Here is a 14734-nt window from a genome sequence, read left to right on the forward strand (position 1 = left end):
GTGTGTGTGTGTGTGTGTGTGTGTGTGTGTGTGTGTGTGTGTGTGTGTGTGTGTGTGTGTGTGTGTGTGTGTGTGTGTGTGTGTGTGTGTGTGTGTGTGTGTGTGTGTGTGTGTGTGTGTGTGTGTGTGTGTGTGTGTGTGTGTGTGTGTGTGTGTGTGTGTGTGTGTGTGTGTGTGTGTGTGTGTGTGTGTGTGTGTGTGTGTGTGTGTGTGTGTGTGTGTGTGTGTGTGTGTGTGTGTGTGTGTGTGTGTGTGTGTGTGTGTGTGTGTGTGTGTGTGTGTGTGTGTGTGTGTGTGTGTGTGTGTGTGTGTGTGTGTGTGTGTGTGTGTGTGTGTGTGTGTGTGTGTGTGTGTGTGTGTGTGTGTGTGTGTGTGTGTGTGTGTGTGTGTGTGTGTGTGTGTGTGTGTGTGTGTGTGTGTGTGTGTGTGTGTGTGTGTGTGTGTGTGTGTGTGTGTGTGTGTGTGTGTGTGTGTGTGTGTGTGTGTGTGTGTGTGTGTGTGTGTGTGTGTGTGTGTGTGTGTGTGTGTGTGTGTGTGTGTGTGTGTGTGTGTGTGTGTGTGTGTGTGTGTGTGTGTGTGTGTGTGTGTGTGTGTGTGTGTGTGTGTGTGTGTGTGTGTGTGTGTGTGTGTGTGTGTGTGTGTGTGTGTGTGTGTGTGTGTGTGTGTGTGTGTGTGTGTGTGTGTGTGTGTGTGTGTGTGTGTGTGTGTGTGTGTGTGTGTGTGTGTGTGTGTGTGTGTGTGTGTGTGTGTGTGTGTGTGTGTGTGTGTGTGTGTGTGTGTGTGTGTGTGTGTGTGTGTGTGTGTGTGTGTGTGTGTGTGTGTGTGTGTGTGTGTGTGTGTGTGTGTGTGTGTGTGTGTGTGTGTGTGTGTGTGTGTGTGTGTGTGTGTGTGTGTGTGTGTGTGTGTGTGTGTGTGTGTGTGTGTGTGTGTGTGTGTGTGTGTGTGTGTGTGTGTGTGTGTGTGTGTGTGTGTGTGTGTGTGTGTGTGTGTGTGTGTGTGTGTGTGTGTGTGTGTGTGTGTGTGTGTGTGTGTGTGTGTGTGTGTGTGTGTGTGTGTGTGTGTGTGTGTGTGTGTGTGTGTGTGTGTGTGTGTGTGTGTGTGTGTGTGTGTGTGTGTGTGTGTGTGTGTGTGTGTGTGTGTGTGTGTGTGTGTGTGTGTGTGTGCATGTTTTGAATGAGCTGTCAAAAGTTAATCTTGTATTTTTGCTTCCTTTTGAGTCTACAGTGAAATTTCTTTAACGGCTAACGCCGGAAGAATGTCTTTATCTGGAAACATTAGCTCCTGCAACCGCCTCCTTTCAAATACTAAAAGAAATATAATGGTTCAAATTCACAATCTTGTGATTTTTGGTTTCGAACACTAGACAAAAATTAAATAAGGGGACTTGTCTCATCCCAATAAGAAGGTACATTCATAATCAGTTTGAATTCACTTAAATTAGTTTCTCCACGTTTGATCCGGCAAAAAATCAAGGGTGGCGTCCCACAAGCATCTATTCTTGGTCCCCTTTTAACGTTACTATATATACAAATGATGCCGTAAACTTCCCCTGCATGCCTGATATAGTGTTATTCAGAGATGACAAAAGGGTAAATTTTAGGTAGGGTTGGGATGCGCTAAAACGAAAAAACCTATGTTGCGCTTTAAAATTTGTCGATTTGGCAGGGAACAACCATGCACACTGGATTTAAACACAAGGAAAAATATCTATATTTTGGCTCCTAACGAAAGCAGCAGAGTTTCGTCAATTTTAGAGGAAAAATCGACATACAACTGAGATCAAAAAATTTCGTCAGTGCTATTTTTAATTAAAATCCAGGTTGTTTTTTTCATGTTGTCAAACTTCGAACAGCCACGTCACAATCCCTTGGCGTAAGTTACAATCTCAAAAATTTGTATCGTTCTTAATTAAGATAGTTTATCTCGTCTATGCTACTGTCGTAGAGGACGCCACAAAACAGAAAAAAAGCAAACACAGAAAGGCTCTACAAAAGAAAGTTCCACGGATATTGACCACGTACCATACGTTAGTCGCACGGATCGCCATTATTAAGAAAATATGAGGCGGCGACCATTATGAAATTTATAGACAAGAAGGCTTTCTTTAACTATTTAACAGTAAATGAAGAGCGACTCCGATATAACTTCGTCTTTTAACATCAAACCTACATTTCCGGAGGGCAAAAATCCGAGCTTAGGCAGATAACGTACACAGACAAAACTTGCTGACGATTATTCGACACTCCCTTGCGCAAAATGTGTGCTGTTTATAGCTGTTTCAACTTCACAAAATAAGTTGCGACAAAGAATTTCAGACAAATCTATAAAGTTACAGAACACTTTTATTCTTTACATATTACTCCTCTCATGCGGCGCTTTGTTTTCATATATGGTATCGGTGGACGCGCTCACCGCATGCGCTAATTAAGGCGTCATCAGCGAACACACGACAGCGCGTGCTACTCGGCCGCCACCTTTTAGCGGGTCGGTAGGCTTATCGCAAAAATACAATATTTTAGCGATACCTTCAAAATTATACATTTTAATTGGAGCATATACAAGTAAGCACGTGGATTTTCAAAAACGTTTTAATCGTGATTTGGAATGGGAAATTGCTGTAGTTATTCTGTTCAATAATTCATAGAATTTTGTTACCATCAGTGATTGTTAGTACCAAACAACCAGCAGTTACTAAGTGCATGGTCTAGACTAGTACGATAGCATTCAGGTTCCATACTTAGTGGCAGTACCTACGAACCGTCCCGGGGGTAGTAAAGTTCGTAAGGAGTTAGTAAATACAACCCGTTACTACCTTTTACTAGCATTTTTGTTGAGTGAATGTTTGAATAACAATGGCGCTTGACGACCTACATTGGGAATACTCGATTAACCAGTCCTGTACAGTCCGCGGGCAGTCCGGGGACTGCCCCCGGACTTGAGACTCTATAGGTATACATGACAAAATCGATCGCCGGATCGCGTTCCGGGCAGCCCACGGACTGTCCTGGACTAACAATCGAAGGGGCCCATTGCGTGAAACGGTCGTGCGTCATAAAGTGTCATGACACGCAGATTTGCGCAACACCAAGTAGAAATGGTGAGAATGCAAACTACGCTTCGAGCAGGTGGCAGTAAATTTTATAGTCGTCCTTCTATTTGCGATCTCGAGCAGCGCGACAAGATTGCGAAACTATCGATAACGCATAGCTATGCTGAGCGCCGTGATTCCAGTTTTGTGCGGCTTGCAACTTGTTATCGCGTATATGTGCGAACATGCCGCGAGTCTTTTCGAATTTGAGTTTATCTTGTCGGGTTGCATTGCTTATCTTGAAGCACGCTCTTGTTTCATGCAGAACATGAAGTACCTCCGTATCTGTCCAGGCTTGTCCGTAACGCGTTATAAGTAATGAATTACTTGTAATCGAATACATTCAACTGTAATTTTGCAACGCTTCAATTGATTCCTTTGAAGAAGCAGTGAAGATAAAATACCAGCTTGGCTTATTAGAGAGACTGCTTTGTCCCGAGAAAAATGGTACCAATATTATCACAAACTTCGAGCAAATAATGCAAATAATAAAGAAACCATTCGAAGCAGTGGTAACTGCATGCCACTTTCCAGCAACTTTTCTGTGACGTCACGGAATCTTATTTGGATGACTGGCAGCCGTCGACTTAAACTATCGCTATGACACATGACTGAAGTGGGGCCTCTAGTTCTGATGATCACTTTTATCATTTCTAGAATTTCTAAATTTCTAACATTCCTAAATTACTAAAATTTCTAAAATTTTCTCATTTCGAAAATTTCTAATTTCTCGCAAATTCTAACGGAACACTGTTCCAACGAATGTGGGGGACTTAAGTAGCCCCTTAATCTTGGCAACAATGCAGCAGTTGTGACTAAATTACCTCATACAAAGGCAGGAGAAGACGATAAGTGCGTAAGGTGTTGCTCCAGCTGTATGCACGTTGTACAACTGGACAACTGTACACTCGTGGACAAATAAAATAGCGAAGACGAAAATATCAGCCAGGAGACGGAAAATTGAATAGTACTGTTCGTGGAGGTGTAATAATGGCGCGCTATTTGTATGCCTGGAAAGTCACATTTTCCAACCTTGGTACTGTAATTAAAACACGCGTCAATTTGACTTGCATGGAAAGAAATCGCGCCATTTGCACGTTCTGGTGAATACTTTTGTGATCTCGTTTCGTTTATCCATAACTGCACGTGTAGGTACCGATTTTTCCGACAAAGATTCACCGGTCACCGGTGGCATCGCTATGTATGCCACGCTATATACGTGTATGTTGTGCTACCGTATAATAAAGAAGCACAAAATGTAACGTGGGAAGTTATCGATTGCTCTAGAATAAGTTGATTATTTTTTTCAGTACTGTAATTGTAACCGGTTACTTTTTAGACTGAATCAATGGCAATGGTAATCGGTTACCATTTCTCAGTAATGCGTCCAGGTCTCCCTCTGACTAATAATTGTATGACACGTTCTCCCCACTGTGTCCAGCCCGTAAGCAGTGGAACTTTAACCCTCAGCTTTATTATTTCGAAAGCGTCACTTAACTCGTCAGGTCCAAAATCAGGCGCTCCTGGCACACAGACGGCTCGGAAAATGGCCGGCGGATGGCCCACAAAATGGCCATTGGCTCCTATAAAAAACAGCAGGTCGAAGAATGCTCGGATTGGCGCCGAGTGGCTCAGAAAGGCTTCTTTAATAAAAGTGAAGTAATTTAGTTGACATAAATAGTTGGAAAATTTTGTGCGGGATGCAATTCGAACCCCAGGCCTCCGGAATGCGAGAAAAGTACGCGCCACAAGAGCGCTGACTGAAGGTTGATCTAGGAATGCGTTGTAGCCTCCTCCGATTTGAAAACAATTGATAGAGGCATGTATACTGAGGTCTCCGTGAGTAACTGGAGCACGATAATACGCTAACTATTGATGCAGAAACTATGCGCCTAGCAAATTAACGTGCCCGCTACAGGTGCCCTTTGGCGATGCCAACGCGGATATCTATCGAGTCTTAATTACCGAGGGAAGAAGAAAAATCATGTACATTGCACTCCTCCATCTAACGACGACGATGGTTGAAGCGCGAAGCTTCCTCGTGAGGGATTCCTTGGTTGCCTTCTGAGTTCGCACTTTGACTCTTGAGCTTCTACTTTAACTCGCACGCAGTTCGGACTTTTGATTGCCGCGGCTTTGAATTTGACCCTTCGTCGTTTGATTTCACGTGAAGAAGGTTCGCGTTTAGCCATCGCCTTCTTAGACGGATTGGTGAATGATTTTTCTGTCGAATTTCGCACGTCCATGCACCCTGCTACAAATCCACACAGCTTGGACCATGCGAGAATGATGCAGTCGGATAGGACGTCGGCTTCATCACACGAGGGACCCAGGTTCGATTCCGACCACGGGAAGCGTTTTCTTAACAGCGAAGCTGTGTAGCAAATTGTTATTTTTTTCCTGTCCACAGTTAAACATACCAAGAAAATACCGAGAATGCACACTTGAACACGCGGACGTGAGCACGTACCTCACGGCGACCGTCCGGCAGTTGAAAAAAAAAAACAAGAAAATGTCAAGCACTTGTGTGTGCGTGCCTCGCGACGACCGGCCAGCGTCCCCATCGCACGTTTGTCAAACCACCATACCCGTTTATGTAGAGTGGCCAAGATTGGCCAAAAAAAAGGACTCCAGCGTTCGCCGTAATCGTGGCAACACTTGCCCGGAACGAGAAAGACACGTCATTGTGTACGCCCCTCCAAGTAAATGTCCAATGATCCTCACTTCCAAAAAATGAGGGAAGCTCACACTAACAGCAACAATCGTGGAGCAAAGGTCGTGAAGAAGGAGAAGGAGCAGTGAAGAAGGAGCAAATCGGCTGCAATCGTGGACTTGGACGCCGTCAAGGTCGTGAAGGTTGCATGCGCAACCTTCAAGTCTTATGTGTTAGTGTGAGCTTCCTTCATTTTTTTTTTCTTCTTTCAGTTCCTCCACGATCATCACCACCGACAAAAAAAGTTGGCTTTCCTGCAGCGCGTTTCCTACGCGACATACTCCATCGGTGAGACATGGGGAAGCTTCGCTTTAAAGGGGCCATGAGGACAAAAAACAACTTCGTTCAATTTGAAAGTATTGTAGGCTACGGTACCTCACAATGTTCCATTCCAGCCACGAAAAGAGTTTTTTAACCAACGAAACGCAAGAAATGCCGAGAACCTTTTAAATATTGCGCTGCAGTGACGTGTCGTTGGCAGGAGTGACGTCATATGGGCCAGCACTCAAAGCGTCTAACTTTAGGCTAGCATATTCAAGTGATGTGATGAAACGGAACTAGGGGTATAGAACCGCCCATCCTAGCAATGGGCTAGTTCGGCCGTCGCCAATCGCGCTAACAAGATTCTGTGACGTCACAAGATTCTGTAACAACACAAAAGTTGAAAAAAGGTGAACGTCAAAGACAAGCTAACAAAAGAAAAGTTCCCAGGAGTTATCTACAGCATTCCCTGCGCAGACTGCGACCGAAGCTATGTCGGCGAGACAGGTAACTTCCAGCAAAGGCTCAAGCAGCACATCTACGACGTGAACAAGAAAAGCGTATCATCTAACGCTCTGGCCGAACACGCAGTAGCAACTCGCCACGAAGTAGACTGGACCAATGCGAAAGTAGTGGAAAAAGAGAAGAATAGGGCCTCACGGCTTTATCTTGAATCCCTGACAATCCATACCACGGAGCAGACAATTAATCGAAATGACAGCAACTTTCCACACGTGTGTACACGTTGCCTACGTCGCATCTTGAATCCAACATAACCAGATCAAATTCGCCCCCTTAGCTCATTGTGAACAAGGCCCCCATACGGGAACCGAAACGTCTTTTTTCGTTTTATAAACACTCATGGTCGGTGCCTGTTCTTAATTTGTATCATTCTGTGACGTCATACATTATTGCCAGAACTATCTCCACTATTTGTTCGAGGTTTCCGACAAAATTGGTATCATTGTTAGCGCGGTCTTTCTAAAGAACTAAACTTGTATTTTGTATTCAGGGTCCCTTTAAAAGGAGCAAATAAAAAGTAATGTTGACTACAATTAGAGCGACGCGTTCTGCAATTTGGCAGTAGTGTACTCGGAATCTCTACATCATTAGAAATGCTTAGGCGTCGTCGTAATTTTTGTTACGTGCAATCCTTTTGAATTTAACTGGTTTTGTTTCTCCGCAAGATCCCGTAGGGCTGCCGGGCTTTCTTTTACAGCTTGGTCAGAAAATTTCGTGCCGTAAACAAAAACCCAGACAGGATCCAGCAGTTCTCACCCAAGACGCCAAGTGCATGCATCACGCTAGGCAGGACCAGCGCTTACCGCCAGAGAAGCTTAGCGCAATCTCATTTTGCAATCATACATACGGCATATATAGAGAGTGCAATATTCGTTAAAATACCCACAAAAGAAGCATCGAAACCGCACGATAGATGATAAGGCGTCTGTGAACAATGGGACCACCCTATGTGTTCCTGCTGAAGACTGTAGGTTTGCAGCTGCTCTCCAAAAGGGGGGTTGGCGTCATTCGAGGGCGAGCGCATGCGCCAGGATTTGCCGCCAGAGAAACCCAGCGCTAGTGACTAGCCCGTCGAGATGACGAGGAACATTTCATACACTCCCACATCAGAATGTGTAGTGGTTTACAAAAGCTTCGCTGTGCATCCCCTTTCGCACGGCGGGAGGGCGGCCATTTTTTTACTATTTTATTCCACGCTCTCATTTCTAGCGCGCGCAAGTGGGTATTTCCCAGCTGAGCAACGTTCGTACAATCTGCACTACTTTATTTCATTTTCTTGCAGTTTCTCTCGCTGGTCGAGAAAATGACCCGCGGATTCGCTCGTCGTTGATTGTGCGCAGCCCTCTCCAAAACCACCTGTCGCGGGCGTCAGTGCCTTATAGCTGGGGCTAAAAGGAATAGCACAGCCACGCATATTTCCAGTTTCCCGTCTTTCGCTTTCGTCACCGGTTCCTCATCTTCAAGAAGAAAAGTTTTTTGCTGAAATGTTTATTAGCGTTACATCATTACAATTACGAGCCACTAGTAATTAATTCTCTTCATCTCTCTCTCTCTATAGCGAACAAGGGAAGGAGGCGAAGCAGTCATAGGGGCTTAATTCTACTGAAAACCCTCGAAGACACTACGTATTGTTCTACACAGAACAGGAAATTCATGAAAAACAAACTTAAATTCCGCGAATCTTTCCTCTGCTAAGATCGGGTAAAATTGACACTCACCAAAGCCCGCCACACCGGAGACGCAGACCATAAAAGCACACATGAGCCTAACCGGCTTCATCTTGCTGCCTTCTTCCAATTGCCTGAGATCCTAGGAGATGCAATAGCAGCACGAGAAGCAGCGATCGGTACCAGTACCTTCCATTATAAGCGCAGCCCGCTATCAGGAGTGAAAACCCCGTCGACGCAGTCACACTTTCCCGGCTTGGTCGATTAGCTTATCAGCGCACCTTCTATTGTTTGTCACAAAATAAAAGAGCTGATATGTGGTCTATGCACGGATGCCCATCACGGGACGCGCACGAGCACCGTGGTCGGCAATCACGCGATGAGGAAGCGCGCGGACGGGAGTCGAACCGGGATCCACTCCTTCCGTCGACTCCATTACCACGGCACGTCACTGATGCTGTTCTTTACCGGCCGTTCGACACGTGCTTGGCGCGAACAGCCCGGGCGTCGTGTCAGCGCGCGCGTGCGTTGAGTGATGCGGTCGTACGTGAGCGCGCGCGCGCGCGGCAAGCGAAAGTGTACGCACGGGTGCCAGTTACCTCTCGAAGCCCGCGAACGGAGGGGAGAGGGCGGCGGCCACGCGCGCTCGCGCGGGAAAGACAAAACGGTGAGGATTAGGAAAGAGAGAGGGGACAAGTGCGGACCTTGCGGCGTACCGGAAAAAGTAGGCTGTAACTCTGCCGCCGGCTTTCACCATCCACCCAACCACCCTGCCTCTCTCTTTCCCGCTCTCCCTGCCCCCTCTATCTCTATTGTGCGTTTCTCTATCCCCCTTGTTGGTAGCAAAGCAAGCGTGCTTGAGAAGCAACAGCTGGCAGAGAAGGGTCTGCGTGACGTTTAGCTCAACATTGCCACTTTCCCCTTTCCTCCTCACAGTAAAGAGTGGGATATATATTTTAAAGGAATACATCAAACGTAGCAGTAGAAGCTGTATTGTATCCGCGTAAGGGACAGCTCAAATGTAGACTTGTGCGCAGAATACTACGGTATGCAAATTATGAAACTGAGAGGGGGTGGAGGGGAAGCAACGCTCCAGTACTTTCACCGGTGCCTCAGTTACACTCCTCAAAAGAAGGAGAAAAGCACCACAGAGCGAAAAAAGAAATACGAAGGGAGAGAGAGAGAGCGAAGTCAAGAAACCTGGTACCACCGGGACGGAGTTCGCCGCGACGCGATCTCGTTTTCTCCAGTGCCCTCCTTCGTCTCTCTCGACTCCTCTTGTTTCCCGTTATTACGCACCGCCATTACCGCCTTTTCCTGCGTGTTACGCGCGCTTTCCTCGCGGCAGCGGCGGCCGAGTTCGGGGTCGGAAAGTGTACCTCACCGCAGTCCTCGTCTCGTCACAGTAGAGCGGAGGCGCACGAGCCGCGTCAACGCTCGCGTGCGCACGCGTGCGCGAGGCGCGTGCTCTGCCTGCCGCAAGGAAATTCCGCGTGCAAATAAAGGCGTGGCGGCGTTTCCTGCTGCAGTGCGTAATGGGAGCCACTCATTGCTAGTGCAGTTAAGTCTTCATTTTCCTCCACTCTTCCGCGGTAAGGTTTCTTCCTGCGAGGTTGCGGGATGGTGGCTGCTTACGGTAGCGTGATGCCATGTTGCACGGATACAGTGTCGTAGTGGGTACATTGTACCAGCGCTAAGGACGGAACACAGAACGAACAAAAACACAAGACGAACACTAGCCTGCGTGGCTGAAAATGGGTTCTCTCGGAAATAATGCCCAATTTTTATATATGAAAAAAATCCGGCCAACTTCGCAATTAACATGCCAAGGCTGAGGAAACAGCGCAGCCGGTGGTCTTTACTAGCTTTAACTTGGCTTTCTTTAGGTTGCCCCATCTTGTGGGTACATCGGACACCGGTGCTGGCGAGCGCATGCTGTCTCCCTCAGCTGAGATAACACCTGCACGTCAAAGCGTACCTCATCACCGGGCGCAGCCAATCCCTGAAGCGCGTCTCTCAACCCGAACATCTGCGCTGTGCGCGCCCTCCCCACACCTGCTCTTCGGCTCCTTGCCTCCTCGCCAATTTCCCTCACACTTCTTGACCTAGCTAGCATTTTCCCCCTCTCCACTTTTCAGCACTGAGTTTTCAGCGACGCCAGTCATGGATGGAACTAAGCTTAAAGGGACCCTGCAACACTTTCGATAAACGCTTTCACTCTTTCCTTCGCGGCTGGAACCACTGCGAAAGCTATAGTTATCGCCAGGACGGAGCGGCACTGCGTGATTTGCTCGTCGCACCAGATACGCCTTCCATTTATGCTTCATTTTTGTAGCTTTTTTTTTAAGCCGCTATCGAAAAGTGTTCATTGCTGCAACTGGAGGAAAACCGGCCAACAGCCGCTACATGGCCTTAGTGACGTAATTCGAGCCGTCGAAGAACGTCAAGACCGGGAAAGAGAGAAAAATCTTTTGAGCGAATTAACAAGTTCTCTGATGGGCACAGAGCAGTAATTTTTGGCTGAGGTACTTTGCGACCCCCCAATCTAAGTACTGGGTGTGTTGGATGACTACGTTCTGCAAGCATTTAAGAATTCAAAAAAAGACGAAAAAAGTGTTGCAGGGTCCCCTGTCAAAATGACTCAGGCGAAATCCGAAGCAGCTCCTGCAGCGTAGAGCGGAAGCCGCCTGGCTGCCAGCTCAATTGATTATAGGCGGCTGAACTGTGTATTTAGACGGCCACGAACTAAGGGGCATATTCGTATTGGTGGCTAAGATGCTTCAAACGGCTCATGGGGGTGTACAACATGGACGAGTACTATGCTGCCCGGACCACGAAAAATGAAACGTTCCAGTCGATGTGAGCACGGGCTAGTCAAAAACCAGCGCCTCAACTCTTTCGCGAGTCCCATTGCGGCGTTAAACCTAGCGTAACTAAATAAAGGCTTTTAGAGTATCGGCACTCTTTTCTCTCATTGTTATATGTCACCAGGATTTTCATTGGTCGGTCGGCACCACGTGATATTTGTTTAGATATGGGCGCAGCCATTTTGTTTCTGGGTGCCTCTCTCTCTCTCTCTCTCTCTCTCTCTCTCTCTCTCTCTCTCTCTCTGCTGCACGGACGCTAGAGCAGCCTGTCACACTCTGCCCGTCACAACCGCGGTGGTTTCGTTGGGAGAGATGGCAACACTGCAAGCCAGAAACAAAGTGGCCCCCAGACGCTTCCGGGTGCACGAAGTGGCGGTACTCTTAAGCGTAGCCTATTTAGTGACGCTTAAACACCAGTGAAACCGCCGGGACAGTCGCTCTAACTAAACGAGCTAACCATAGGCCCATGCACTCAGTGCCATCGGGAGAGCCAATTCATCTCTCACTCTAAACAGAAACGGGACTTCGGATGAATCAGATTAGACGCAATCTGCCAGGGAGAGAAAAAAAGGAAGTACAAGCACTACTATAGTTGAACCTCGTTTTAACGAACACTCATATAGCGAAGTAAATACGAAGTTGGTGACGCTTTATTTCAATGACACTTATTCTTTTATAACAAAACTAAAACCGTGAGAGCCGTGGGCAGTATCATATTTAACGAAAATATATGCTTAGAAGCTACTTGGGAGGCTGTCGGCGTCCGAAATCGCAGAAGTAGAAAAGGGTTTTTTTGTTCGCGGACACTGTGTAAAACTTTATCCTGCTCAGTGCTGCGAATAGCCGGCACCAGACCAAGATCACATCATTCCTCGAAAAAATAAGAAAACAGGCCAGTATTGTGCAGTGAACTTTGTTGCGTTGTAATTTCCCCTTTCATGTTCTGGTTCATTGAGCTTGAAATGTTACAACGAGAAACGAGAAGGGTAATGCATACCAGGCACGAAGCTTAAAGTAATGTCGTTTTGTATCAAAGATTTTAGCGGGAGCCAGATTACGGATTGGTTCGAGCCGCTCTTTAACTCTACTGTATAACGAATTTCGGATATAACGAGCTAAATTACTGTCCCTATACTGCTCCGTTATAACGAGGTTAGACTCTAGTGCTAAATATTTATTATAGATGTAATAGGGCGCTTGATCCACGCAGACGGGGGTACATGACTCGCACTCCGAATAAGGCCTAATTTAATTCAGTTGCGTAATTGCTTGAAGAGCGAAACTAAGTTCCGTGCCGCCTGAGGTTACGTGCAGCCAGGCAGTGGTCCTTGACATTTCCAGTTCTAAAATTTTCGGACTACGATGGAAATCGCCCCGAACTAATTTAATTATTGATGTTTGTGCATTCAAGTCGACAGTCGTCACTGCGCTGTATACTGTCTGGACTGTGATAGCGCGCGCTATTCTGTGTGTTGTTCATGCGTTAAAACATATCCGGCGGGGAACGTAGTAGCAAAACATCGTCTAGGAAGCCATTGTTTATCTAATAAGCAGCATATTCACCTCGCACCAAACAGACGCACACACACGGGCGCGCAACAACCCACGCATGCACCGCCCCCTCCCCCCCCCCCCCTCCCGCACACACACACACACCACACATCACAAGACAAATGAGATAGGTGAGAAATAAGCCATTGGCTATTGTCATTCGACGGCAATCTGTCTTCCACGGTAGGTCCTAGTTGCACCGTTTCGATAATTACCCTGCTTGACGCGAGCCGAGAGACGATAATTATCTCTTCCGGTCAAGCAAGCGCGCGCACACGCTTCCGCGGCCCCATTTTCCGCGTATAGCCTGCCGCGATCCCAGGCGTCTGCACTGCTTGAGCGCATCCCCCAAGTAGCAAGGCCTGCGTGAACCGCCGCCTTGAGCGTTTGTGATCACCGAATGCCGCCGTCCCGATGGGCCGGGGTCAACAACGTCGTTACCATAAATAGATCGGAAACCGCCAATGCTTTGACGGTAACAGCAGACGCTAGGGTAAAACCGAACGGGCTTTGTTGTCATTGCAGTGTTGCTGTCACGACTAACACGAGCAGTCTGCCAGTCCGCTTTGCGTGTACGGTGTTTCCCAGATGACCCTATACCGAGCCAGGGTAAACGCAACGGGAGCACGACGGTCGCTGCCGCAGTGAAGTACGAGGATGTCAAGATTGCGATCGCCGCTGCGACGGGGTTGGCCCGACGCAAGCGGGGTAGACGGGGACGACGTCGGATTATCGGAAACCTACGCGTTTTTCTGTGTGTATGCCGCGCGGAGGGGAGGCACTGTTTTCGCGTCGCGACGTGCAGTTTGACTCCGCCGTGATAGAATCGACGGGGCACGCGACGCTCCCAAAGTGTGACGGAAGCTTTCTAGTATCCGAGTGAAGAAGCGACCAAGCACACGCTGTGTTTGATAGGATTAGACGACGGGCTAGCTTAAGCTGCGGTGACAACGGAAGCGGAAAGTTGGGCAATCTGTAGGGACTATTTAGCTTTTGTACGGTTCTGTTTGCTCAGGAAGTCGTAACTTGGCGACACTTCCGGTCTCCACACGGCGATGTCGCCCAAATTCGCCTTTGCACAGTGACTTCGCAGCTGTTCTCCGCTAGGACCGCTATGTGAGAATAGCAGTACGTTCGCGTGTTGGAGCGAGAAATACAATTTTTACACAAAATAAGTTTATTTTTACACCGTAACGAGCAAATCTCTAGTTTAAGCAAGGCAAACGCTTTCGGCTGCTTTGATTGGCGCGCGGCTCTTAGAACCCACTTCGGCGCCAACTGCTCCGGGGCGATTTGTTACTGCCTGCAATAAAACCTGCTTTGTACGCGCGCCGGTCTCCCCCGTACTGTTACCAAATATTTGTCTATGTATACGCCGTCATCCTCCCCATGCAAGTTCTCTAGCTTTCCAGCTGCTACGGGAGGTTTTCTTTAAGCATTGTGGAGATCGTCCCGACAATTTACAGTGACGAAACTCTGCAACGACCCACTGCTGCGTACAAACGTACAGGTGCCGTCAAACATAAACGGGGCATGGGTTCGTCGTTTTAGAACAATTGTCTCTCCTATATGACTGTCAGCATAAACCGCGCGTGTGTGGTGGATTTTAGTTTAGAAAGCGCGAGGCGGAGAAATCCTTTAAAAATTCTCCAGCCCATGCTCCTTTTACTTTTGACTGCACCTGTACATTTTAATTATGACTTGCCGCCTTTCAGTGGGTATCACAGACGCATTTATTTAGGTTTGTCTCGCCACTTCCATCCCAATGACTTGCTTAGCGTAGACGTATCACATTTTTCAAACGGCCAAACGTACAACGTCCGACCGACCTTCACTGTGACCGCAGCTTAATTCTGTTGGCGACTTACCTCCGACCGTTCCCGGTAAGCATACCACGCCACCTTTGCAACATTGGCCGTTGACATCGAGGAAGATGACCTGGACCATTTCTCCGAGTTGATGATTGTTGGCAGCCGTTCGCACTGTCTCCGTTCTGTGCTCAACCCGAACTCACAAGGCACATAATGAATACGCTCACACAGCCCTCATATCTTAATTTTGAAAG

The 14734-nt window shown here is 47.5% G+C and overlaps 1 protein-coding gene across 1 annotated transcript in view; it reads right to left on the reverse strand.

Annotated features, from left to right (window-relative positions):
- The window catches only part of LOC144146111 (alkaline phosphatase-like), a 67638-nt gene extending 58807 nt beyond the window's left edge, over positions 1–8831 (reverse strand). The window contains exon 1 of the mRNA XM_077678059.1: positions 8303–8831. Coding sequence (XP_077534185.1) covers positions 8303–8363 — 61 coding nt within the window. The 5' untranslated portion in view covers positions 8364–8831. The remainder of the gene's footprint in view (positions 1–8302) is intronic.
- Between the last annotated feature and the right edge of the window lie 5903 nt (positions 8832–14734).

The sequence above is a fragment of the Haemaphysalis longicornis genome, unplaced genomic scaffold, assembly GCF_048455015.1.
Source record: "Haemaphysalis longicornis isolate Haplotype H1 unplaced genomic scaffold, Haemaphysalis longicornis Haplotype H1 scaffold_7, whole genome shotgun sequence".
NCBI lineage: Eukaryota > Metazoa > Arthropoda > Arachnida > Ixodida > Ixodidae > Haemaphysalis > Haemaphysalis longicornis.